The sequence below is a fragment of the Elgaria multicarinata genome, chromosome 11, assembly GCF_023053635.1.
Source record: "Elgaria multicarinata webbii isolate HBS135686 ecotype San Diego chromosome 11, rElgMul1.1.pri, whole genome shotgun sequence".
Classification (NCBI taxonomy): domain Eukaryota; kingdom Metazoa; phylum Chordata; class Lepidosauria; order Squamata; family Anguidae; genus Elgaria; species Elgaria multicarinata.
Genome location: NC_086181.1, coordinates 37,929,088 through 37,956,421, shown reverse-complemented (window position 1 = coordinate 37,956,421; position 27,334 = coordinate 37,929,088). Strand labels below are relative to the sequence as shown.

At 41.6% G+C, this 27,334-nt stretch overlaps 2 protein-coding genes across 2 annotated transcripts; both read right to left on the bottom strand.

The window, feature by feature from the left end:
• Nucleotides 1–207: 207 nt before the first annotated feature.
• LOC134405759 (vomeronasal type-2 receptor 26-like) lies at nucleotides 208–10,798 on the bottom strand. Its single transcript, XM_063137013.1, has 6 exons — nucleotides 10,542–10,798; nucleotides 8,481–8,772; nucleotides 6,061–6,921; nucleotides 2,662–2,889; nucleotides 1,997–2,123; nucleotides 208–1,118 (listed from the first exon to the last, which is right to left on the bottom strand). Exons 1-6 carry the CDS (start codon nucleotides 10,796–10,798, stop codon nucleotides 208–210), a joined length of 2,676 nt encoding a protein of 891 aa, XP_062993083.1.
• Nucleotides 10,799–16,165: 5,367 nt separating this feature from the next.
• On the bottom strand, nucleotides 16,166–26,912 carry LOC134405758 (vomeronasal type-2 receptor 26-like). The gene is made up of 7 exons (XM_063137011.1): nucleotides 26,873–26,912; nucleotides 25,307–25,505; nucleotides 23,139–23,430; nucleotides 21,088–21,948; nucleotides 18,569–18,796; nucleotides 17,901–18,027; nucleotides 16,166–17,064 (listed from the first exon to the last, which is right to left on the bottom strand). Exons 1-7 carry the CDS (start codon nucleotides 26,910–26,912, stop codon nucleotides 16,166–16,168), a joined length of 2,646 nt encoding a protein of 881 aa, XP_062993081.1.
• Nucleotides 26,913–27,334: the final 422 nt, after the last annotated feature.

Here is a 27,334-nt window from a genome sequence, read left to right as displayed (position 1 = left end):
TGTAGGAGTTATGAAGTGAAATGAACACCAATAACAAACAATAATGTAGTTTCATGCTTTGCTTTGTTTTAATGAAGACGAAAAAAGAAGACAGATATAATTGATAAAACCCATTGAAATTAATAACGCATATTCCCCAAGTAATTAACTTATTTACAATTATTTCTTAAGAATGGTTGATGTTGGCTAGACAAGTACCACAGAATTTTAAAGCTTTTTCTTCTTCCTTCTTCGTAGCTGATCTCTGCTGTTTAACTCAGGCCTCAGCACAATGATATAGCATTTGGGGGAAAAGATACATAACAATAACCCAGCACTGGAGGCCAAGATGGAGAAGATCTCCACAGCCACCATGTATTTCCCTCTTGTGCTCAGGTAGGTTGGAACAAAGGAAAGCCAAACACTGCAGAAGACCAACATACTGAAGGTGATGAACTTGGCTTCATTAAAACTGTCAGGCAACTTCCTGGTTAGGAAAGCCAAAGTGAAGCTGACAACGGCCAGGAAGCCCAGGAAGCCCAAGACATAATAGAACATGCTGACAGATCCTTCATTACATCCCAATACAATTTCTTTACTCATTGAGTTCATATCAAGTTCTGGAAATGGAGTAGAGGTTGCTAACCACACAGTACAAAGAGTGGCTTGAATGAGAGAGCAGATTATAACAATGGAGGATGACAGCTTATTCCCAGCCCATTTCCTCATTATAGACCCCGGCATGGTGGCCATGAAAGCTAAGACCACAATGGTAGTCTTGGCCAAGATGCAAGAAACAGCCAAGGTGAAGATGACACCAAAAGCAGTTTGTCGAAGACAACAAGTCAACTCATTAGGATCACCAATAAATAGCAAAGCACAAAGGAAGGAGAGCATGAGAGAGACAAGGAGGGTGTAGGTGAGATTCCGGTTGTTGGCTTTGACTAAGGGGGTGTCCTGGTACTTAATGAAAGTATACAATACCGAAACTGTGACGAAAGCAAAGCAAAGAGCCAAAATGGCCAAAGTGGTCCCCAAAGGCTCTTCATAAGAAAGGAAGGTTATGGTTTTAGGAAGGCATAAGTCCTGCTCAGAATTTGGATAATGATCTTCTGGACATTGAGAACAGTCATCCATGTCTGAAAGTGAAAATAGGGGTTTTGACATTGTAGTCTTCTGTATATTAATTTATTTTTATTTATTTATTACGTTTCTATACCGCCCAATAGCCGGAGCTCTCTGGGCGGTTCACAAAAAATTGCTACTTTGAAATCTAAACAGAAGCTTCCCTGCTTTTAAAGCCACTACATTTCTAGTAAGTTATACTGTGATTGATTCCAAAGGAAATGAGATGTAACACACCATGGCCCCATTCAGACAACACACTAAACCATGCTGCTTCACCACAAAATGGTGAACGGAATGCATTACACATTCCATTAACCATTTTGTGTTTAAGCAGCATGGTTTAGCATGTTGCCTGAATGGGGCCCATAAGAAAATAAATCCCATTAGTGCATGAGTCTTCTCTCCTTGGATAAACATACAAATTATAAAATAGAATCCTTGTAAAGTCTTGTAGGAAGCAACCATGTAAAATATGCAGGATTGCTAAATTATGGGAAAGATGCTACAATAACGCTCAGTATGGCTGTGCACAAAAGACAAAATGTGGTCTATATGCTGCTTTGGGTCTTCAGATAGTGGGTGAATTCAGCTGGAGCAATCTCAAAAGAAACCAACCATTCTGAAGCAACAGACTTTAGTTTCAGATGTTTCAATAGCAAATGAACAATCTGAGTGTTCACTCTTAAAATGGTAAATGAGCCACCTTAGATTAAACGCATTGTCCAATTTCATTCCAAAATCAATAATAAAATATATACACACTATAGTGGGTTAAAATATTTTTTAAAAAAACAATCCAATCCAGTTAGTTATTATATCTCATAAAGATGAAATAGAGGCAGCTCTTATATCACTAGATTTGATCAAATATACACACAGCATTGCTTACCCACATGTTTTGAGAACTTGCCCTCTGGACATGGAAGACAATCATAGCAGCAGAATGGCTTCCCTTCTATCATTGTCTTGCTATAACCTGGCTGGCAATTGTCATTACACTGAGAAAGGGGCCGCACCTATCCATAAACAAAAGACAATAATGTTTTATGAACTGGAAGTTTCCATTTCACTGGGTACCATTCAGTTAGCAATCTTGCTTCCTTGTCCCTCCCTCTCTTGTAAAAACCCAGGAATTCAACATTTGTTACTGCACAAGCTGCCAATCACAGTGATGTTTCTGAGACCGAAACACCAATCCAACCAATTGTACAGGACATTTACATAAATGCAGTTTTGCACGAATTTGAAAACTTAAACAATTAAAAGAAAATGACTCAAAAGTGTGAGACACGGAAATGGTTGAGTTCACCTATCCCTAGATCTTCACATTCTTCTTGGATTGTCATGGGAATCTCACATGAGGTCACGGGCACAAGTGCCATTTTCAGCCACCCTTACTACTGAACTGTTTGGCAATGATTGGTTAACCATGAAGGCATGGCAGACATTTGGTGATGAAGGACTGAGCTGTCAGAATACAAAGACAGAGCTATGACAGTGTGTGAAAAATGGAAGAATCTGTAAATGACTCCCAGGAATGGGAGTCGGCCCAACCTGGGTATATCCGCTGTTCCATATGATAACATCCTCAGATATGGTGAACACTTCTTCTTGGGGAGCCCTGGGGTCTATCTTTCCAACCTTGACTTTCTGAAACGATTGGTTTGGGAATGTGACCCAGTTGATAATATCAAAGCCACCTATTATTTCCCCATTTTGATCAAAAGAAACCATTTCCCCAGCACTGTTGTTAAACGAGATGGTTCTCAGAAAATGGTGGAGCTAAATTTCAAAAAAGAAAAAAAGAAAGAATGGAAATTCAGAAGAGTGAAACAAAATCCAAATGTACAAGGGAATGGCCACATTTCATACTGGAAATCTATGGCCAGTGGTTCCTTTAAAAGTCCCGTACAGTGTAGATGTAGTAGTAGGTTTTAGGGCTGTGCTCTGCTTCTCTTCGGTTCTTTGAAGCGATAGCAGAGCGGCCTGATTCGCCTCTGTTACAGGCGGAGGAGAAGCGGATCGGGTGGCTGGCGAAGCATGGTGAAGAGAAGCGACTAGAAATAAATAATTCACTTTTACGCAGAGTGTTCCACCAGGCATTTTAGATATTTTCCACATAGGATTGCATAGCGGAAAAGATTAGCGTATGACTTTTTTTGTTTTTTAAGCTACATCCTTGAAACTGAATGTATTTAGAAAGTCATGGGTGGGGGGTCATTTGTGCCTATTTTTAGCAGTTTTCGTGCTGTGGTTTCCTTGCTATATATTTTTTTAAAAATTAAGTGTAACGTAGCTTATCAAAGACTGGTTCCTAGACAGGACCAGTGAAATTGGCACAATTCCCTCTCCCCCTGCGCACGTCCACTTTCCTCTTACTGGTAAAAGACAGACATAGCCTTTAAAAAAAAATTCTTGTTGTTGTTGTGATTCAGCAACACTGCTGCTTTTAATTCCACCCTTCCTGTTTTTATTTATTTATTTATTACATTTATTATACACCCCATAGCCCAAGCTCTCCTGGCTTTCCCTCTTCAGTGAAGTCAGTCAGGCTTTCATTGTGGTTCAACTCCTTATTGTTGTGGTTGTTATTATTATTACTATTAATATTAATATTAGTACTGCTATTATTAACATTATTATTGTTGTTGTTGTTTAATAATGGCTGTGATCACAGTGCAGTCAATCAACTGTGAAGCAATGATCACAAAGCTTTACTCTTATCCTCCTAGCCTCCTAGTTATGGGATGCAAAAGAAAAGACATCTCTCTGTGCTGTTCCCACCTCACAGGGACAGTTTGCATTACTGGCTTTGAAACAATCCTTGGCTCACTTCCTTGTGCCCCCAGAAATGTCTGCTGCATGCCTGCCTTCCCACCTCCGCCTGGGTGCTGTTGTGGTGGGGTATCTGCTGGGACTTACTTTCCCATAGATCTATGGCATAGTCATACATCTCTGCCTGCCTCTCTGCCCTCCTGGTGCCTGGGAGATGTACTAGATGATGGGCTTTGTGGTTCAACCCCACAAGCCTCTGGCATGCTTGCTCCCAGTGCTGTTTGTCCTCGTCTGTGCCCACCTTGCAGGGATGGTTTGTGCGTGTCTTGCTTTGACTCAGGGAGGGTATCCTTCTGTGTGATAAAAAGCAGCTCCATTTCACACTCACCCTATTTAAGATTTCTTGGTGTGTGTGTGTGTGTTCATTTTTGGAAATGTTTCACCTGAGATGAAGATCCTTATTTAGAAAAAAATCTTGATTCCCCCAAATCATCTGTGCTATTGATTGCTATGGGCAAGCGCTTTGCAATGGATCCCTATGGCAGGTATGTTTTTCTTATGGGCATATTGTCCTTTTTGGGGGGATTTTTCATATATTCCCCCAAAATCACTGGAGGCTCAGATTTCCTTCCAACTGGGCATGAATGTGGATACATGGATAAGCTCTCATGGTTCCAATTTTGAGGATTCTAACATAAAAAGTGACAGTGTTCTAGCATGGGATTTGAATTGGTTTGAGTTAAAAGGGGAAAAAATTGCCAAAAATCAGGGGATGATGGGATTTGCTTGAAGCTTGCCATGAATGTGGATCCAGATGGCATCAGTGAGGGTGCCCACTTCCAAGTTTGTAGCTGTACAGATGTCAGAGTAAATCGCATTTCTGAAAATGGGGTGGTTTTTTTTCAAAAAATCCCCAAAAATCAGGGGAGGCTCGGATTGACTTCCAACTTGGCATGAAGGTGGATGCATGGATAAGCTCGCATGGTGCCAATTTTGAGGTTTCTAACATTGACAGAAAAAAGTTATAGGTGTTTGGATTTCAATGCAATTCTATGGAGGGGGGGGAGAATGGAGCTCCGATTTGGATCCGGAGCTCCGGAGCAATGCAGAGCAGACAACTGGCAGGTTGACACGGAGCGGAGCGCGCCCAATCTGGAAGTTGTGGATCGGGATCCAAAGTGGATCGGTGGGTCTGTGCACAGCCCTAGTAAATTTGTAGTAATTTATTAATGCTTAGGCCTTAGGCTATTAGCATACAAAATAAATACAAAATGAAGGGACAAGATGTAGTAGTAGTAGTAGTAGTATAAATGTAGCAGTGATATAACAGAGCACTTTACTTTTCCCTGCTTGGAATAGTGGGCAGAATATCTATTCTGGAAATGTTTCCAATCACAAAGAGAAAGATGGATCTGAAAGAAATTCTAGTGTCTGAGGTATTATCCAGAGTACAAACATATTTCCCCAAATGACTGATAAACAATACAACACATACATGGGTTTTTTTTTGCTCATATTACTTTACTTTAATGCATCATTTATATATAAAGTATATCAAATAGTCCTGCGAATATTGAGAGCAAATTACTGATTACTTAAAACTAGTCAATTTCAGCTGCATTTGAAATATTCAGAAACACAGTAAAAATCCAAAGGATCAAGATTTGTGGATGGTGCCATGACTCAATATTAAAAGTGTTGAAGTAGAATTTTTGGTAAATTCAAGACAACAAGCAGAGAGGTTACTAAATGGATACTCCATTAGTGGTTCTCAGGTGAAACAATGCAAATGAGCTACTTTGAAGGAAGCTCATTTCCCACTCATTAAATTTTCAGAGCAGATTCCTCCCCACAACTTTTTATCTGGTTGAGCTTTTATATTGCATTTTTTATTATGGTTTTATACTAAAGTTTTATACTTTATATGGTTTTTTTTAATTATTTTTGTGAACCTCCCAAAGAGCTTCGGCTATTGGGCGGTATAGAAATGTAATTAATAAATTAAAATAAAATAATAAATAAAACTCCTGAACTGTCAAACTATAAATTCGAAAATGTAGAAAGTGCCTACAATGTCCAAGTCAGCCTTTGTACATGGAAATCATTCTAAACACTCTGGATTCTCATTTCGCTCTCAGATGTGTGGTGTCTGCTGCATTCTTTTGCTAAGAACGTTACCTGCCATGACATTTGCTTCTGAAGATCACATCTCTTTCCATTTGCCAAAGCTCGGTGTTTGCATTTGGAGGAAAGTACAGCATGCAAAGCATGAGCCACGGCGTAGACAGCATTGTAGACACTGTAGCTGTGGCCAGTCATGGTCATTTCAAACACAGAGGCTGGAAGAGACTCTAGCTTTTCCTCCCCAGTACAGATGTTCCTAGCCATCACATCCACCTCAGAGTTGGGGAAGGAACACTCAAAGGCTATTTCCCAGAAAACTCTGATGAATCCATCTTCACTTTCAATGTTAGGATTCCTCACATGAAGAAATTTTTGAAATCCGAATATCTCCTTCGAGTGAATTGCAAATGATATGGAACCATGAATGAAGTCTATGCCTGAATTTCTTTGGAAGGGAAGTGATATGAAATCCATCTGAGCTGTCATAATCCAGACTTTACCTTCGGTCTTCCTAGGCAAGCCTTCACTTTCTAAATCCTGGAGCAAGATTCGCATAAATATCATGGTATGAATTTCACCATTTACAATAACTGCATTAGCAGTACTTCTAATAACAACCCCTAACAGTTCAAATGCCAACTCCACAGTGTCAAAAATGTCCTTCTCAAATTTAAGTGCTGGATATCTTCCTATGAAGTCAAAGCAGACACCTTTCTTGGCAAACATGGGAACGATATCCTGTATCAATCTGTCTCCATCATCATCAGTCTCAGAAATCAACCCAATCCATGTCCACCCAAAATGCAAGAGTAACTCGAGAATCCCTTCATATTGATGAATGTTGTTTGGTAACATCCGGTGGAAGAAATCATCATGGATATTGGTATTCATCATGGGAGAAGAGCCATAGATAAGCTAAAGAAAATAAATCAAGAAGTGCTTGGGGAGAAGATAGCTTCCAAAATGAAATTAATTGTGTCTGTGTATATCTCCCTTTTTGAATATTTGGATAGTTTGGTTCATTGCCTATGTTTTCAGCTCTTGAATCTTTTACACATATAAAGGATATTCTTTAAACAATAAAGGATATTCTTTAAGCAATAACCATATTGCTGGTGGGAAGGCCCTGCTCCGTCCTCTCATCTCCCAATGGAGGGGCAAACCAACAGCTCCTTCTTCCCCACAAGGTGAAGATGTTAGCCCTGTGGGGGGGGGGGGGGTCCAACTGAAGCAGGCTCCGATGGTGCCTGCCTGCTCCAGTCTCCCTCGCATCTTCCATTTAGGAGTTATGAGTCTGTATTCACTTTAATGGGGCAAAGAAATATTCATTAAAAATTAATGGAAGCGAATTTTGAAAAAAGAAAAGCCATTCCACCAACTAGAAGGACAAGGGGACAAGATCCCACTGCTGGTTTAAAGGGTAAGGGTCCCAACTCAGAGCTTTTAGTGCACACAAAAATCATTGCCACCTGGAAATAGAAAAAAGCCATTTTGAGCCAGAGAGGCTTTCCCCATTTTGGTACTTTGAACTGCCATCCTGCCCTCAATATTTCACAAATCTTCTTGAAATGTGCAGGGTATGTAAGACCAGCATTACTTTCTGGCAGGTCTCTGTTTCAGAAAGATTGGTGAAACATTTTCCATTTTATGAACGTCAGAATGACCCACCCCCAATTTCGGCCTTAACATGGTGGAATGCACTTTTCACTGATCGCCTATAACACAGGGAAACACACTCGTGTTTCCCTGTAATATATAAGAGCTCAGAGGCCTCCTCCAAGCCACTTATGCAAATAGGAGAGAAGGCAGAGGCAGTGGATTGGCCTACTGGTTGGTGATGTCACAATGACATTGCCGAGCAGTAGGCGAATCCACTGGCTCTGCATTCTCTCCTATTTGCATGTTTAAAAATTCTGAGCTCACAGGGCCTTCTATGGAATATCCAAGAAAAATAACTGCCATCTATCAAGCAATATAACTTCCATCTAGGGAAGTTCCAAGATAGAAGGCCAGAGGGCTCCTCCAAGCCACTTCTAGGTTTTACCCTGTGGCGCCATCTAGCAATGTTTCTCAGAACTGTGGCCTTCTATGGAAGTAACTGCCAGGAGCTTCTGCCTTAGCAAAGGGGCCAAAACCCACTAACCTCTTCACCAGACTGCTCCTCTACACCTGTCGTATGACGGGCTTTTTTGCTAATCTCATATAAACTCTCCTCCTTTGATGCTCTTGTCATGACATTGTACACTACATAAGCAAAACTCCAAACATAATTCCTTTAGATTCAAGTTCTACCTGCATCTTTTGAGGTCTTCTTCTGGATCTTTCAAAAAAGGATTTATGGCCTGACTCAGAAAAAATATCAGTTCATTTTTGATCTCTAGCAGTTTTGATCTCAAAATGAGATGACAAAATTTAAAAGATAAAATAATTGCAAGCAACTTTTTTCATTCCTTCTGTGGAGATACATCTCTTACCTGTGGGATCTTATAGGTGGATAGAACAGCGGCCATGTGTAAAGAAACTTTACAAGTAGTTCCTCCAATCACTGCTACTAGATTTACCTGACTATCACATTTATAATTTGGAATGAATTTGTTCCTTGTAGAGAGAAGTTCCATTGAGGCATGATATGCCCATTGTTCAAAGAAGAGGCTATTATAGATATTGAAGCCCAGGGTGATGTTGGGTAAGATCTGGGGATTTTCATTGATCTCCTCGACAGCAAATACCAAGGCCAGGATGTGCTGATAGATCTGAATCATGAACCTGTAGTGAGAGTTATGTCATGTGTTAAAGTGCATTTGCTTCAGAACATGGCATAGGTTATAATTCAGTTCTGTGATAGCATCCTGCATTGAGCATTCCACGTGGCATCATGGAAACACTGCGTCCGTCTTTGTCATTTATTTCAGCTCTGTTTAGGTGGAAGACAATCGGTTGAAAAAGAAAGCTTCCAAAAGTCTCCATTTCCAAATTATTCCATAGTTTTTCCAATACTAAATTAGGTGTATTTTTTGTGGATTTGAGTGCAGATTTTCTTTTACTAGTAAGCATCCCTTAAACAATTTTTTTAAAAAACACATCAGGACAACATGTGCCATGATTGCTGGTTTGCAAACATTTAGGAATGCAGAAACATTCAAATAAACTCAAATTTTGTTTGCACTAAACCAATGGACTTTGCAATTTATAACAGAACCGCAGGAGAAAGTACATTAAAATGTGCAGTTAAAAAAATCTATTCTTTGTTTTGGATATTTAAGCTCCTGTAAATGTAACAGTATCCTATCAGAGGAACTAAGTGAGGAATGTTTGAGATAGGGACGCTATTTCCTCATTAAGGACAAGCTATTTTGTCATTTGACGTCCAATAAACATTGTTTAAGTATTGCTTTTGCTTTGAACTAATCTAAGGCTATTAGCATTGAGGTGAAAAAGCAACTTATTTCCCCCTACTCTTAGCAGCTTTCATCCAGCTATGTTTGTGGAAGCGTTTCAATACTAGGGGGAAACTTCTCATTCTTAGCTTACCACACTCAAACTACAAACATGCAGACAAAAAGCAACACTCATAAATACTCATAAAGTTGACCTATTGATATCAATGGGATAGTAATCTGAAGTCCTTATGATTTAAATTGTTTTGATATAAGTAATTTATTGATTGATTCATTCATTTTCTTGTGTTTATATCCTGCCTTTTTTACTCCAAGGAACCCAAGCCATCATACATAATTCTCCTCTCCATTTTATCCTCACAACAACAACCCTGTGAGGTGGGTTGGGCTGAGAGTGTGTGACTGGCCCAAAGTCATCCAGTGGATTTCCATGGCTGAGTGGGACTAGAACCCGGAACCCCCAACTCCCAGTCAAACACTTTAGCCGCTATGCCACAATGGCACCAGATTTTGTCTGGTGAGGTATTTTGGGGGTCCCAGCACTAACTCAGGATTCTTTCCTTGAATGAAATCAGTGGAGACTTATTGCATTTCATTTACACACATCTATACAGGCTGAGCATGAGAAAAATGCAGAATACAGTAGCCTAATCTACGCAAATCAGGATATTGCACTTTGAGAGCAGTATGAAAGTAGTATATAAAAGGCAGGAGCCACACCAAGCAGGATATTGAGCAGTATGGAAGCAGTATATGGTATGTTACAATGGGCCCCAACAGTTGTCCTGCCTTTTATATTCCGTTCATAGTGAAATATCCTGATTGGTGTAGATCAGGCCAGCATTTCCATTCCAACAGATTCCTGATCCCCATAAACTATCGAGGGGAATGTATATTGCCATGAGAATTTCTACACAGAGCAAAGTAAGTTCTGCGTCCTTTTCAGATTCTGCCCCAGTACAGACTGGTTTATAAACATGCACGCACGCACACACGTAAACACACACACACACACACACACACACAGAGATTCTGTTGCTCCCATCACCTGGAAGTAAAGCCAATCCAAGGGTCAGGCATAGCTGGAAACATTACTTGCAAAGAGGTATGAAGATATGGCTCAAGAAGATTCCTTACACAATGTCTCCAAAAAGTTCCTTAGAGGGACATTTTGTGAATTCTATCAGATTGGAGAATATTATGTAAATCTGAGACATGATGCCACCGATGATGAAGTCTCCTGACTGATAATGCTTGTGAAGAATAGGAAGAGGGTCACTGATGCTGCATTTAGCACTGGGACTGCTGCACACCACCTGAGCTAGCAGCACTGAGACTGAAAGAAGAAATCCCACTGATTTGCATGGAACTCTTCCTGTTTTATTCCAGTCCATTATCCTTCAAATACCTCTGAAATGGGCAGCCTGCCTTGAACGTTAATTATTTGGCTAATGTGTGGCTCACACTATGCAAAATCAATGATCAGTATTGATCAGATGGCCAGAGCCCTGGCTGTCTCTAGTTCCAGTTCAGAATGATAGGAGTATTAAAAGCATACTGCAGTATTAGACTATATTGTTTCTAGTGACATTTCCCTCGGGGCTTGTCGAAGAAGTAGAAGTCATCATGATAAAATGGATAATTACAGGGGAGATAATCTCTTTCTGAGAATTACTGGTTCCAAGAGTCACTGCAGAAGAAAACATGCTTATGCTATTTTCATCTGTCCCAGGCTGGGTTCAGGCCCAATCCTGGGATGGAGTTTGGCCTGGGTTACCATGTCCTAACCTACACGAAGACGGATATTACACTATTAAAGCAGTATATAGGAGGCAGAAGCCACACTGGGCAGGATATAGTGATGTGAAATCAGTATATGGTATGTGTCAATGTGCCCCAAGAGTCATCAGTGCACTTCAGTACCGCTATCAAGCAGTAGTGTGGCACCTGCCCTTATATTCCACTTTCATACCACTTTCATAGTGCAACATTCTGCTTGGTGTACATTAGGCCCATGAGAAATGCTCTTCTCTGAGAGAGGAACAGGAAGATTCAGACCTTTCAATATTATCTCAGTGGTTTTATACCATTGAACACAGTATCCTCCTCTTAGTGGGGGGGGGGTTGAGTTATCCATGCCTTGTGATATGGGGTCACCATTTATGGCATTTTGGCTCTTACTTACAGGGATAGTTCCAGACAATAAAATTGGATGACTGGGCCTTGCCGCCCACCCCCAGCAGCTTCTCGGAGGGATTACATGGAGCATTATTCTCTCTCCAATGTTATCATCTATATGAAGCCAATGGCAGAATTGGAAGAGTGCGCTGACAGTGTCATCATCTTGTCCCACCCAGCTGTTTCTTTTCCAATGTGGGTTTCCACCAGTGAGGCAGTTTCTCTTGCCTGCTTGCTGGTACTTTAGCTCTTAGGGTGTTTGCACTAGGAACATACTCCAGCAAGTGTGATCCATATCCTGTGACACCCATCCATCCTCAGGATGCCCCCAAGTAACAGGGATTAGGGGACCCAGGGAGCCACAGTCAGAGCATGAGCCAGATAAACTGCCCCCTTTTGTGAAGGGGCCCAAGCCCAATTAAGTTTGCCCTTACTTCTGTTAGATTACCCATATAGGAAGGATGAATTCTTTGTTCAACATTTTCCTCCTTGGTTTAGAACCCTTCTTGAAGGCCCCAGTGCCCACTGTTTAGGCCTGGAAGCAGGCCTCCATCCCTGTATGGAGCCCCAGGACCAGGACAAAGTTAAGGATGTAAAGGCCAGCCATGTTTTAGGCTTATTCCCATATCCCCCTTTGAGTGTCTTCATTCCGTATGGTCCCTAAGAAGGTCAATGGTGAGAACTGTTTAATCCTTGGTGGGTAATAACAATGGGTCGGGTCTTTATTAGACAACTAATATGAAGCCATGGGGAGGGGGAATTACCCTCATCACTGCATACACTTTAGGTAGAAATTGGAGCACATCATGTCTGGGAGAAGTCTCAGAGAGTATAACTGTTATCAGTTTGGAGGCAGGATGGATACTGGAGGTGAAATGCAAATACACCAAGATAATAATAATAATAATAATAATAATAATAATAATAATAATAATAATAATCATTTATTTATTACCCGCCTCTCCCTTTGGATTGAGGCGGGGAACAACATTAGAACAGTTATCAATACATCTTAAAAATTCTTGATTTTACATTGATCTGGATAGGCCTGCAAGAAAAGGCTGCCTTAAAATCACACAGAGAGTTAATTTTACAAATCTCCTCCGGCAGGCCGTTCCACAATCTGAGGACGACAGAAGAAAAGGTCCTCTGGGAAACTCATGTCCGCCTAGTTTTAGATAACTGAAATAAGTTCACCCCAGAGGACCTGAGTGTGTGGGGCAGACTGTATGGGAGAAGGCGATCCCGCAGGTAACCTGGACCCAAACCATTTAGGGCTTTAAAGGTAATGACCAACACTTTGTACTTTGCCCAGAAACTAATTGGCAGCCAGTGGAGTGATTTTAATGATCGGGTAATATGCTCACCCCTAGATGTACCAGTGACCAACCTGGCTGCCATATTTTGAACTAGTTGAAGTTTCCGAACTAGGTACAATGGTAGCCCTATGTAGAGTGCATTGCAGAAGTCAAGCCTTGAGGTTACCAGTGTGTGCACTACTGTCTTTAGGTCTTGTGACTCTAAGAAGGGGAGCAGCTGGCGTATCAGCCGAAGCTGATAGTAGGCACTCCTGGCTGTCACATCTATCTGGGCTGTCATTTGGAGCGACGGATCCAGGAGCACCCCCAAACTGCAAACACAGTCTTTCAGGGGGAGTGTAGCCCCATCCAGAACTGGTTGGCACAGCTCCAAACCTAGGTCAGAGCCCTTGAAAGCAAGCACCTCTGTTTTGTCTGGATTCAGCTTCAGTTTGTTTTTCCTCATCCAGCCCATTACCGCCTCCAAGCATTCATTCAGAGAAGACACACTATCCTTAGCTGATGCTTTTATTGAAGGCATAGAGAAGTATATTTGAGTGTCATCAGCATACTGATAGCACCCCACCCCATGCCTCTGGATGATCTCTCCCAGCAGTTTCATGTAGATGTTAAACAGCATTGGGGATAGGATGGCACCCTGTGGTACACCATACAACAGCTCCTTTTTTGAGGAGCAACTATCCCCAAGCATCACCATCTAGAATCTACCTGAGAGGTAGGACCGGAACCACTGCAGCACAGTGCCCCAATTCCCAAATCCCTCAGGCGTTCCAGAAGGATACCATGGATGATGGTATCGAAAGCCACTGAAAGGTCCAAAAGTACCAGCAGCGACACACTCCCCCTGTCAATACGCATGTGGAGATCGTCCACTAAGGTGACCATAGCTGTCTCAACTCTGTATATTGCCCTAAAGCCGGTTTAAAATGGGTCTAGAAAATCTGTATCATCCAAGACTGCTTGGAGTTAGAAAGCAACAGCCCTCTCAATCACCTTGCCCAAAAATGGAAGATTTGATACTGGGCAACTCCTTACTCATCCAAGCAGCTTATCCACATCATCAGTACTCACCAACTGAAACTGATCCAGTGTAATCCTACTCACAGAGTTCCTGGATACTTCAGCTTCAGCTTCTGTTATAACGACGGCATCTAAATTGACTCTTATCTGAGAGATTTTATCTGTGAAATGATCATTAAATGCATCACAGTGAACTACCGAAGGCTCTAAAACTGGGTTCAGGGCAGGAGGTGCCTGAGTTAGACCCCTCACCACCCTAAACAGTTCTGCTGGATGTGAATTCGCAGACGCAATGCGGTCAGAGAAGAAAGCTTTCTTCGCTGCACGTATTGCCACCCCATAGGAACGAAGATGTTCTCTATGACGTGCCTTGTCAGATATGAGACAAGTTTTCCGCCATCGGTGCTCCAGTCGTCGACCTTCCTGCTTCAACTTCCTGAGATCTTCTGTGTACCAAGGTGCCTGATTGGAAGCAGGTCAGAGAGGACGTTTGGGGGCAATCATGTCGATAGCCCTAGTTAGGTCTTGATTCCATCTATTGACCAGGGCTTCAACAGGATTGTCGACAATACCAGCCATAGCACCCTCTAAGGCTTTCTGGAATCCAAGAGGATCCATCAGCCTTCGAGGGCAGACCATCTTAATAGGTCTGCCACCCCTGCAGGGGCGGATGGTAGCCATGATATTAACCCTGACCAGAAAATGGTCTGTTCATGACAATGCAGAGGTATTTATCACCTCCGCCCACAGATCTGTCTGTTCGGAACTGAAAACAGCATCTAGGGTGAGACCTGCTGAATGTGTGGGTCCAGAGACCAATTTGGATAGGCCCAAGTTTTGTCATGGATGCCATGAACTTCTGAGCTGTACCTGACAAACCATTCCAGAAAGGGATGTTGAAGTCACCCAGGACCAAAAGCCTGGGCGACTCCAACACCAACTCCGACACCAGTTCCGTGAGCTCGGCCAGGGAGTCTGATAGGAAGCGAGGTGGCCAGTACACTAACAGAATCCCCAGTCTATCCCTGGTCTTTAGACTCAGGTACACACGCTCAATGTGATTCAATTCCCGGACAGTTAATTAACAGTTAATTAGCTCAATTTGACCGGGAGGAGGGAATGGAATGGCTGCTGCCTAGTGACCCTTGCTGGAAGGGAGCAGGAGGTGTGGCTGAGCAGGTGACTTCTGGCTCCCACAATTTAAAATTTATATTGTGTGAATGTTGGTGTGCCTGGTAATGGCTTTGGCCTGGGATAGATTTGGCATTCCTGGAGCTCTTTTCTTTTGGCCTTCTGGTCCATCCAAGTCAACTTACTGGAGTTCTGGATGACATTACACCATGGGGCCTATCCACATGAACCTTATGAGGTGAGTTGGCTTGTCCATCCTTGGGGGGGGGGAATCGTTAAAGCGGATTTTTTTTTAAAAAAAAATCTTAAAACCCAGGAATGAGCATCTCTGTTTCAAACTTGGCATGGCTAAATCCCTACTTAAGGGATAACATCCTGGCAAGTTTCATCACTATAATTAAAAATGATAGTCTTTTTTAAATCAATTTTAAAAGCCCAAGTTTAAATATAATCTCCTAAAAATCAAGGGATGAAGGAATCTGCCTCAAAATTGGCAAGGATAAAGTACTACATAAAGTTTATAACAGTGCCAAGCTTCATCTCTTTATCTTTAAAAATGACAGAGCTGTAAGCATTTTTGTTAATTCCCATAGACTGGAATGGAATGGTTATCCAAAAACAGAACAGAGTTCCAATGATGGACATCTCCACTCCATGCATATTCATCAGTTTTTAAACCATCTCCTCTCTACACCAAAAACTCAGAGCACTGTTGGCTTTTCAGACTTTTGAAGCAGAGCGCCCTAATCTCTACAATATAAGAAACACAACAGCAATTACACTTCCACAGGCAACACAAATAAATAAAAAACATACTGAAACATTTAATATCACTAAACATACACTTCTGATGCATCGGAAAACAATATTCTGTAAAAATTGATAATGTTATCACATATATTGTAGGAGTTATAAAGAGAAATAAACATCACTACCAATCAATAACCTAGCTTCATGCTTCACTTTGTTCTAATGAAAAAAAAAAGCAATGCAGATATAATTGATGAAACCCATTGAAAAAATAACACATATTCCAAGTAATTAACTTATTTACAGTTATTACTTAAGAATGGTTGATGTTGGCTAGACAAGTTTCACAGAATTTTAAAGCTTTTACTTTCGTCTTTGTAGCTGATCTCTATTGTTTAACTCTGGTCTCAGCACAATGATGTAGCATTTGGGGGAAAAGATACATAACAGTAACCCAGCACTGGAAGCCAAGATGGAGAAGATCTCCACAGCCACCATGTATTTCCCCCTTGTGCTCAGGTAGGTTGGAACAAAGGAAAGCCAAACACTGCAAAAGACTAACATGCTAAAGGTGATAAACTTGGCTTCATTGAAACTGTCGGGCAACTTCCTGGCTAGGAAAGCCAAAACGAAGCTGACAATAGCCAGGAAGCCCAGGAAGCCCAAGACACAATAGAACATGATGACGGATCCTTCATTGCATTCTAGTACAATCACTTTACTCATTGAGTGCATATCAAGATTTGGGAATGGAGGAGAGGTTGCCAACCACACAGTACAAAGTGTGGCTTGAATGAGAGAGCAGAAGAGGACAATGGAGAATGACAACTTATTCCCAGCCCATTTCCTCATTATTGATCCGGGCATGGTGGCCATGAAAGCTAAAACCACAATGGTAGTCTTGGCCAGGATGCAGGAAACAGCCAAGGTGAAGATGACACCAAAAGCAGTTTGTCGAAGACAACAAGTCAACTCAATAGGATCACCAATAAATAGCAAAGCACAAAGGAAGGAAAGCAGAAGGGAGACAAGGAGAGTGTAGGTGAGATTCCGGTTGTTGGCTTTGACTAAGGGGGTGTCTTGGTACTTAATGAAGATACCCAACATCAAAGCTGTTATGAAAGCAAAGCAAAGAGCCAAAATTGCCGAAGTGGTACCCAAAGGCTCTTCATAAGACAGGAAGGTTATCATTCTGGGAAGGCATAAATCCTTCTGAGAGTTTGGATAATGATCATCTGGACATTGAGAACAATCATCCATATCTGAAAGTGAAAACAGGGGTTTTGACATTGCAGTCTTATGTATATTGCTACTTTGAAATCTAAACAAAAGCTTCCCTTCTTTTAAAGCCACTGCATTTCTAGTAAGTTATACTGTGATTAATTCCAAAGGAAATGAGATGTAACACACCATGGCCCCGGGCATTCAGACAACACGCTAAACCATGCTGCTTCACCACAAAATGATTAACGGAATGTATTATAACACTTTTGTGGTTAAGCAGTGTGGTTTAGCGTGTTGTCTGAATGGGGCCCATGAGAAAATAAATCCAATCAGTGCATGTGTCTTCTGTCCTTGGATACAAATATAGATTATTTTGCATGAATTAAAGTGTAGAATTATAAGGTAGAGTCCTTGTAAAGTCTTGAAGGAAGCAACCATGAAAAATATGCAGGATTGCTAAATTATGGGAAAGATGCTAAAATAATGCTCTGTAGGGCTGTGCACAAAAGACAAAACGATTTCAGCTCGAGCAATCTCAAAAGAAACCAACCATTCTGAAGCAACAGACTTTAGTTCCGGATTTCTCCATAGCAAATGAACGATCTGAGTTCTCACCCTTAAAAAGGTAAACGAGCCACCTTGGATTCAACACATTGTCCTATTTCATTCCAAAATCATGAATATAATATGTACACACTATTTTTAGAAACAATCCAATTGTATTAATAAAGATAAAAGGGGCTCCATTCAGGGATTTTGGTTATTAGACAATTGTCGGAGAGCAATGGAGTTCGTTACAATATATCATAAAGATGAAATAGAGGCAGCTCTTATGTCACTAGATTTGATAAAATATACACACAGCATTGCTTACCCACATGTTTTGAGAACTTGCCCTCTGGACATTGAAGACAATTATAGCAGCAGAATGGCTTCCCTTCTATCATTGTCTTGCTATAACCTGGCTGGCAATTGTCATTACACTGAGAAAGGGGCCGCACCTATCCATAAACAAAAGACAATAATGTTTTATGAACTGGAAGTTTTAATTTCACTGGGTACCATTGAGTTAGCAATCTTGCTCCCTTGTCCCTCCCTCTGTTGTAAAAAGAGGGAGTTCAACATTTATTACTGCATATGCTTCCAATCACAGTGATGTTTCTGGCACCGAAACACCAATCCAACTAATTGTACAGGACATTTACATAAATGCAGTTTTGCAAGAATTTGGAAACCTAAATAATTTTTTAAAAATTGACCCAAAAGTGAGGGACTCGGTGGGAATGTTAGAGTTCATCTATCCCTGCGTCTTCACATGCTTCTTGGATTGTCATGGAAATCTCACACAATGTCATGGGCACTAGTGCCACTTTCAGCAACCCTTACTGCCGAACTGTTTGGCAATGATTGGTTAACCATGGAAGCATGGCAGACATTTGGTTATGAAGGAATGAGCTGCCAGAATACAAAGACAGAGCTATGACAAGGTCTGAACAGTGGAACAATCTGTAAATGACTCTCAGAAATGTGAGTAGGCCACACCTGGGTATATCCACTGTTCCATATGATAACATCCTCAGATACGGTGAACACTTCTTCTTGGGGAGCCCTGGGGTCCATCTTTCCAACCTTGACTCTCTGAAAAGATTGGTTTGGGAATGTGACCCAGTTGATAATATCAAAGCCACCTATTAATTCCCCATTTTGATCAAAAGAAACCAGTTCCCCAGCACTGTTGTTAAACGAGGTGGCTCTCAGAAAGTGGTGGAGCTAAATTGCAAAAAAAGGGGAAAAAAGAAAGAAAGAAAGAAAAAGAAAAAGAAAGAAAGAATGGAAATCCAGAAGAGTGAAACAAAATCCAAATGTACAAGAGAATGTCCACATTTCATACTGGATATCTTTGGCTAGTGGTTCCTTTAAAGACCCCATACAGTGTAGATGTAATCTATATAAATAAAAATGTAAATGTTCATTCGAAACAGACATTATATCTCCGAAAGTTCTTCACCGATTGTTTTGAAATTTTGACACAACGTTGCATTCGAATACGCGAGCTTTGTTATGTAACTATGTTCTATATGGGGACAAAAGTTTGACTTAAAATCGAAGAAATAGGCCTCCTCAAAACCAGTCCTGCTGATCATTGTGACATCGCCAACCAGTAGGCCAATCCACTGCCTCTGCCTCCTCTCCTATTTGCATGTTCTCTCCTATTTGCTCTTATAGGTCATTGTGACATCGCCAACCAGTAGGCCAAACCACTGCCTCTGCCTTCTCTCCTATTTGCATGTTCTCTCCTATTTGCTCTTATAGGTCATTGTGACATCGCCAACCAGTAGGCCAATCCACTGCCTCTGCCTCCTCTCCTATTTGCATGTTCTCTCCTATTTGCTCTTATAGGTCATTGTGACATCGCCAACCAGTAGGCCAAACCACTGCCTCTGCCTTCTCTCCTATTTGCATGTTCTCTCCTATTTGCTCTTATAGGTCATTGTGACATCGCCAACCAGTAGGCCAATCCACTGCCTCTGCCTTCTCTCCTATTTGCATGTTCTCTCCTATTTGCTCTTATAGGTCATTGTGACATTGCCAACCAGTAGGCCAATCCACTGCCTCTGGCTCCTCTCCTATTTGCATGTTCTCTCACAATTGGCTGAGTGAATATAGATGTCACACCTGTGACAGTTACACGTTCTGAAGAAAGGTAACTGCCAGGAGTTTCCACTAACCTCCTCACCGTAAAAACATCCTTTTTAAAACACCAAACAATCTGCTTTACTTCATCCAAATAATGCCTCGCAGAAGATCACACTTAGGTCGTCGTACTCGCAGAGCGGAAGCACTGCGATGAGAAATTGCAAATCAGACTGAGGAAGAATGGGCATCAGCAAACGAGAAAAAAAGGAAAAGAATGCCTCAAATACGTGCCAAGGAACCAGCCAAGCAACGTTCAGCCAGCCTTGAGGATGCACGGTTGCGAGCACGGCAATCGCGTTCTACAGCTTCAGATCTGCTTTGTTCTCAACAGAATGAACACGACAGGCTGAGAGTGGCTGAAAGACATCAACGAGAAACAGCACATCAGTGTCAAACACGACTCCGTGGTAAACAATGAAATGATTACAGTCACCTTGCATTCCGGTACAACCCAGCGGCTTGCAGTAAAAAAATTACTGAGCAACGTCATAGAAGCAACAATCTTGACAGGACCTTTCAAAGGTGAAGATGTCCTCATTCCTCGCATTCCTATGATTCCAACAGATATGCCATTTCAATTTAAGAGATTGCAATTTCCAATTCTATTGGCGTTTGCAATCACCATTAACAAAGCTCAGGGCCAATCTTTAGAATTGTGCAGTTTAGATCTAGACACAGATTGCTTCTCTCATGGACAATTATATGTTGGTGTTCTGAGTCGGCGAACCAGACAATCTCTATATCTACACAGACAATGGAACAACTAAAAATATTGTATATCCACAAGCATTGTGAAATTAAACATATTAGAAACATCCACTTCGTCTTTTCTTTCTTTTCAATTTAACCAGACTGAGCCACAGCAACGCGTGGCAGGGTACAGCTAGTAGTAGTATAAATGTAGCAGTGATATAACAGAGCACTTTAATTTTCCCTGCTTGGAATAGTGGGCAGAATATCTATTCTGTAATTGTTTCCAGTCACACCAAGAAAGGTGGATCTGTAAGAGATTCTAGTACTTTATATATAAATAATCTATGAAAATTAAGTAATTTGAGCAAAAAACTACATTTGTATTGTTTTGTTTTTCAGTCCTTTGGGAAAATAAGTTTGTAATCTGGAGAAGAACTCCTCAGACACTAGAATCTCTTACAGATCCACCTTTCTTGGTGTGACTGGAAACAATTACAGAATAGATATTCTGCCCACTATTCCAAGCAGGGAAAATTAAAGTGCTCTGTTATATCACTGCTACATTTATACCAATCCAGCCTTTGTACATGGAAATTATTCTAAACACTCTGGATTCTCATTTTGCTCTCAGATGTGGGGTCTCTGCTGGGTTCTTTTGCTAAGAACGTTACCTGCCATGACATTAGCTTCTGAAGATCACATCTCTTTCCATTTGCCAAAGCTCGATGTTTGCATTTGGGCGAAAGCACAGCATGCAAAGCATGAGCCACGGCATAGACAGCATTGTAGACACTGTAGCTGTGGCCAGTCATGGTCATTTCAAACACAGAAGTTGGAAGAGACTCTAGCTTTTCCTCCCCAGTACAGATGTTTCCAGCCATCACATCCACCTCAGAGTTGGGGAAGGAACACTCAAATGCTGTTTCCCAGAAAACTCTGATGAATCCATCTTCTCTTTCAGTGTTAGGGTTCCTCAGCTGAAGAAATTTTTGAAATCCGAATACCTCCTTTGAGTGAATTGCAAATGATATGGAACCGTGAATGAAGTCTATGCCTGAATTTCTTTGGAAGGGAAGTGATGTGAAATCCATCTGAGCTGTCATAATACAGACTTTACCTTCCATTTTTGTAGGCACGCCTTCACTTTCTAAATCCTGGAGCAACATTCGCAGTAATATCATGGTATGAATTCCACCATTTACAATAACTGCATTAGCAGTACTTCTAATAACAATCCCTAATAGTTCAAATGCCAACTCCACAGTGTCAAGAATGTCCTTCTCAAATTTAAGTGTTGGATATCTTTCTATGAAGTCAAAGCAGACACCTTTCTTGGCAAACATGGGAACAATATCCTGTATCAATCTGTCTCCATCGTCATCAATCTCAGAAATCAACCCAATCCATGTCCACCCAAAATGCAAGAGTAACTCGAGAATCCCTTCATATTGATGAATGTTGTTTGGTAACATCCGGTGGAAGAAATCATCTTGGATATTGGTATTCATCATGGGAGAAGAGCCATAGATGAGCTATATAAAATAAATCAAGAAGTGCTTAGGGGAGAAGATAGCTTCCAAAATGAAATTAATTGTGTCTGTGTATCTCTCTCTCTTCGAATATTTGGATAGCTTGGTTCCTTGCCTATGTTTCCAGCTCTTGAAGCTTTTGCACACATAGATTAATTTATGGTATAAAGGATATTCTTTAAACAATAACCGTATGATTTACAAAAAAAATGTTAAGATGATATATTTTTCAATGAAATGCATAGGCAAAAAAAGGCAGGCAAATTGTGGCTGAAGGCTTACAACCCACATCCTAAGGAAGCCGAACGTGCAAGTGAAATTCTCATTCTACCAATGCAGATCAACCATGTGAACAGGATGAAGAATATGATATAGCATGCTTCTAAAGCTTTTATTTAATGTGGGGGTGAGGTGATCCATTTCCTTTTTTTTTTTAACCATATTGAAATTGCCACCCTATACAATGAAGAAGGTAGACATCATAGCATTCTAACTTCTATGTATTGCATTTTAAAATAATAAACTAAGGGTGCACTCCTATCTGGATGTCATAAGCATCCAACCTCAGAGGCTAGCGACTATCCTATGTGGGGAGGCAAGACCAGCACAGAGTGCGATCTTCTATGGTCAGTCAATCTTTCAATTTTTGATAGATGCTCAAAGCAAGTCCCCATTGAATCTAGTGGGATTTCCTCCCACCGAGCTGTATGTAGGATGGCAGCCTAAGTATTCAAATTGATAAGAGACCAAATTCACCACACTTCCCAAATCCAGTCTCTGTCACCTGCACATCTTACAAAACAATTGTAACCTCCTTTGATCTGCCATCCTTCACATGTCTTGGACTGCAGTTTCCTGTCATTATCTCCCAGCCCAGACAAGACACGACAACAACGGTGTCTCCAATAATCTCTCATCCTTTGATGCTCTTGTCATGACATTTGTTTGATGTCTACATTGTACACTACATAAACAAAACTCCAAACAAAATTCCTTTAGGTTCAAGTTCTACCTGCATCTTTTGAGGTCTTCTTCTGGATCTTTCAAAAACGAATCTATTGCCTGACTCAGAAAAGGGTCATTTCATTTTTGATCTCGAGCACTTTTGATCTCCAAGCAACACAACGAAATTTAAAAGGTAAATTAACTGTGAGCAACTTCTTTCATTCCTTCTGTCTAGATGCATCTCTGACCTGTGGCATTTTATAGGTGAATAGAACAGGGGCCATGTGTAAAGAAACTTTACAATTAGTTCCTCCGATCACTGCTACTGGATTATCCCGACCATCACATTTATAATTCGGAATGAATTTGTTCCTTGTAGAGAGAAGTTCCATTGAGGCATGATATGCCCATCGCTGAAAGAAGAGGCTATTATAGATATTGAAGCCCAGGGTGATGTTGGGTAAGATCTGGGGATTTTCATTGATCTCCTTGACAGCAAATACCAAGGCCAGGATGTGCTGATAGATCTGAATCATGAACCTGTAATGAGAGTCACATCATGTGTCAATGTGCATTTGCTTCAGAATATGTCACATGCTACACTTCAAATCTGAGATAGCATCCTGCATTGAGAGTTACAGGGTGCAACATGGAAAACGTGCTTCCATCTTTGTCATTTATTATATTTCAGATCTGTTTAGGTGGAAGACAATTGCTTGAAGAAGAAAGCCTCTAAAACTCTCCATTTCCAAATTATTCCATAGCTTTTTGAAATACTACCTTAGGTGATTTTTTTGTGTGGACGTGAGTTCAGTTTTTTGTTTTTGTTTTTACTAGTAAGCTTCCCTTAAACAATTTTAAAAAATCATTAGCACTGCAAGTGTCATGATTGCTGGTTTGCAGACATTTAGGAATGCAGATACATTCAAATAAAATCAGATTTTTTTTGCACTAAATCAATGTACATTGCAATTTATAACAGAACCGCAGAAGGAAGTCATTAAAATGTGCACTTAAAAATCCATATATATATATATTGTTTTGGTATGTAAGCTGCTATAAATGCAACACTGGGTACCAACAGACTGGCACCCAGTGCATTTCCATGGCCAAGTGGGGATTAGAACCCAGATCTCCCAACTCCCAGTCAAACACTTTAGCTGCTATGCCACACTGGCACCTGATTTTGTCTGGTAAGATATTTTGGGGGTTCCAGCACTAACTCAGGATTCTTTCCTCAGAATGAGACCAGTGGTGACTTATTGCATTTCATTTACACACACACACACACAACATACACACACACACACATATATGCTGAGCATGAGATGACAATTCTGCATTAGATAATAATGCAGAATGCAGCGGCCTAATCTACGCAAAGCAGCACTATGAAAGCGTATGAAAGTGGTATATGGTATGTGTCAATGGGCCCCAACTGTTGTCCTGCCTTTTACATATTGTTCATAGTGAAACATCCTGTTTGGTGTAGATCAGGCCAGCATTCACATTCCAACAGAAACCTGATCCACATCAGCCATCGAGGGGAACGTATATTACCATAACATTTGGTGCACAGAGCAAAGTTAGGTCTACCTCTTTTTCAGATCCTGCCCCAGCACAGACTGGTTTACACACACACACACACACACACACACACACACACACACACACACACACACACACACAGAGAGAGAGAGAGAGAGAGAGAGAGAGAGAGAGAGAGAGAGAGAGAGAGAGAGAGATTGACACAGAGAGAGAGACAGAGAGACAGAGAGACAGAGTGCTTCTGTTGCTTCCATCCCCCATTCAATTTGCATATTATTTATGGTACGGAGAATGAAAAGAAAACCTCCCCTCCCAGAATAGTCTATCTCTGTTAATGCTTGAGGGAAGCCAAGCCTGGCATTGGTGATGATACAGTTAGAACAGGAAGGAACACGATCCCATTCAACAATTAAAGAGACAGATGAAGTTCCCGCCATTCTCAACTAATCCCCTGGAAGAAAAGCCAATCAACGGGGCAGGCATTGCTGGAAATATTACTTGCAAAGAGGTATGAAGATACGCTATGGTGACCATATGAAAAGGAGGACAGGGCTCCTGTATCTTTAACAGTTGCATAGAAAAGGGGATTTCAGCAGGTGTCATTTGTATATATGGAAAACCTGGTGAAATTCCCTCTTCATCGCAACAGTTAAAGCTGCAGGAGCTGTACTAGAGTGACCAGATTTAAAAGAGGGCAGGGCACCTGCAGCTTTAACTGTTGTGATGAAGAGGAAATTTCACCAGGTTCCCCATATATACAAATGACATCTGCTGAAATTCCCTTTTCAGTACAACTGTTAAAGATACAGGAGCCCTGTCCTCCTTTTCATATGGTCACCCTAAGATACGCCTCAAGAAGATTCCTTACACAATGTCTCCAAAAAGTTCCTTAGAGGGACATTTTGTGAATTCTATCAGATTGGAGAATATGATGTAAATCTGAGACATGATGCCACCAATGATGAAGTCTCCTGACTGATAATGCTTGTGAAGAATAGGAAGAGGGTCACTGATGCTGCATTTAGCACTGGGACTGCTGCACACCACCGGAGCTAGCAGCACTGAGACTGAAAGAAAGAACCCCGCTGACTTGCATGGAACTCTTCCTGTTTTATTCCAGTCCATTATCCTTCAAATTCCACTGAAATGGGCAGCCAGACTTGAATGTTAATTATTTGGCTACTGTATTGCTCACACTGTGCATAATCAAGGATCAGTATTGTTCATACTGGCTGTCCCTGGTCCCAGCTCTGAATGATAGGAGTATTAATACCATACTGCAGTTTTAGACTATATTGTTTCTAGTGAGATTTCCCTCAAGGCTTGTCAAAGAAGGAAAATTCATCATGGTAAAATGGATAATTACAGGGGAGATAATCTCTTTCTGAGAATTACTGGTTCCAGGAGACACTGCAGAAGAAAACATGCTTATGCTATTTTGATCTTTCCCAGTCTGGGTTCAGGCCCAATCCTGCAATGGAGTTGGCCTGAGTTACGATGGCCTAAACTACACCAAGTCAGATATTGCACTATTGAAGCAGTATATGAAAGGCACGAGTCTCACCGGGCAAGATATAGAAGTATGAAATCAGTATATGGCATGTGTCAATGGGCCCCAAGAGTTGTCAGTGCACTTCAATACCGCTATAAAGCAGGGAGTCACAGAATCCCCTGGAGAGTGGATCTGACCCACATGCGCCCCTCTTCTGCTCCCACTCGGCTTTGGCCTGTGTGCCTGCCTACGAGAGCTGCACTGTATGTGATTAAGGCTGGTACTGGCCCTCGTACCCCTCATTTCCTTTTGCTCAGGCTGCCTTTTCCTATTGTTTGGACTTTCTGTTTGGCCCAAAGTAAGGGTGTCTGGGGTGTCAAGTGATGGGCGGTGGGGCCTGCCTTGCTGGGACAGTGGTGTGAGCTAGGTCCCACACCCTGCCTGCTTCAGTTTGGCTGCTGCTATCCCCCTTAAGTATACATTGCAGTTCAGTCCAACACTTCTAATAAGAAAGAGGATACCAAGTGCTAGTGATCCTGAAAGTGGAGGACACCAGAGACTGCCATAGCTGATGTTATGGGCAGCCACAGAGTAGCTCAAGCACCATTTTTGGGCACAGCCAGTCAGCTTCAGTCCAATGGATGTGGTGGCACCTTTGATGACTGACAGGCTGGCAGGACTTTGACCTTGATCACTGAAGCACAGCCGGCACACATCACACAGGATTGGGATCCAGTATCACCAGAGACCGAAAGCAACAGTGGGCAGAGGGAACATACTCTACCATGGCCAGCAAGTTGGCCATGCTGGCCTCCATTCACGCCTTGGGCTCACCTATCTGGTACATTGTACAAGCTTGGCTTTTCTTTCAACCTATTTGTCCGGATGTACCCTGAAGAGGGGAGAGCTCCCAGCCGAAGTTCCTGTTAGTGACATGCTCACCAGTATGGCGGACAGCTGCCTGTACCGCTACAGGAGCCATTGCCCCCAACCTCCCAAGAGACTCAGACTCTGGTCATGGCCAAAGTTCTGAAGGGGAATATGTGGGTGTCTTTCCCATACTTTTAGAGGGAGTATACACAAAGATAAAGACAAAAGACAACGATTGGGAACAGTAGAGGGTTACGAAGAAGAAGGACAAGGTGAATTGGCATGCAGGTTTTCAATTCTGAATTAAGTGTGACGTGAAGGGGAAAGAATCTGGCTTCAATTCTTGATGCCAGTCTGGCCAGTCCTGGGAGAGTGTGCCAACAGTGTTATCATCTTGTCCAACCCAGCTCTGCCCCTGCAAGTTTGGTTTTCCACCAGCAAGACAATGTCTCTTGCTTCCTTGCTGAAAGTTGACCTCTTAGGGTGTCTGCAGTAAAAGCATACTCCAGCATGTGTGATCCATATCCTGTGACC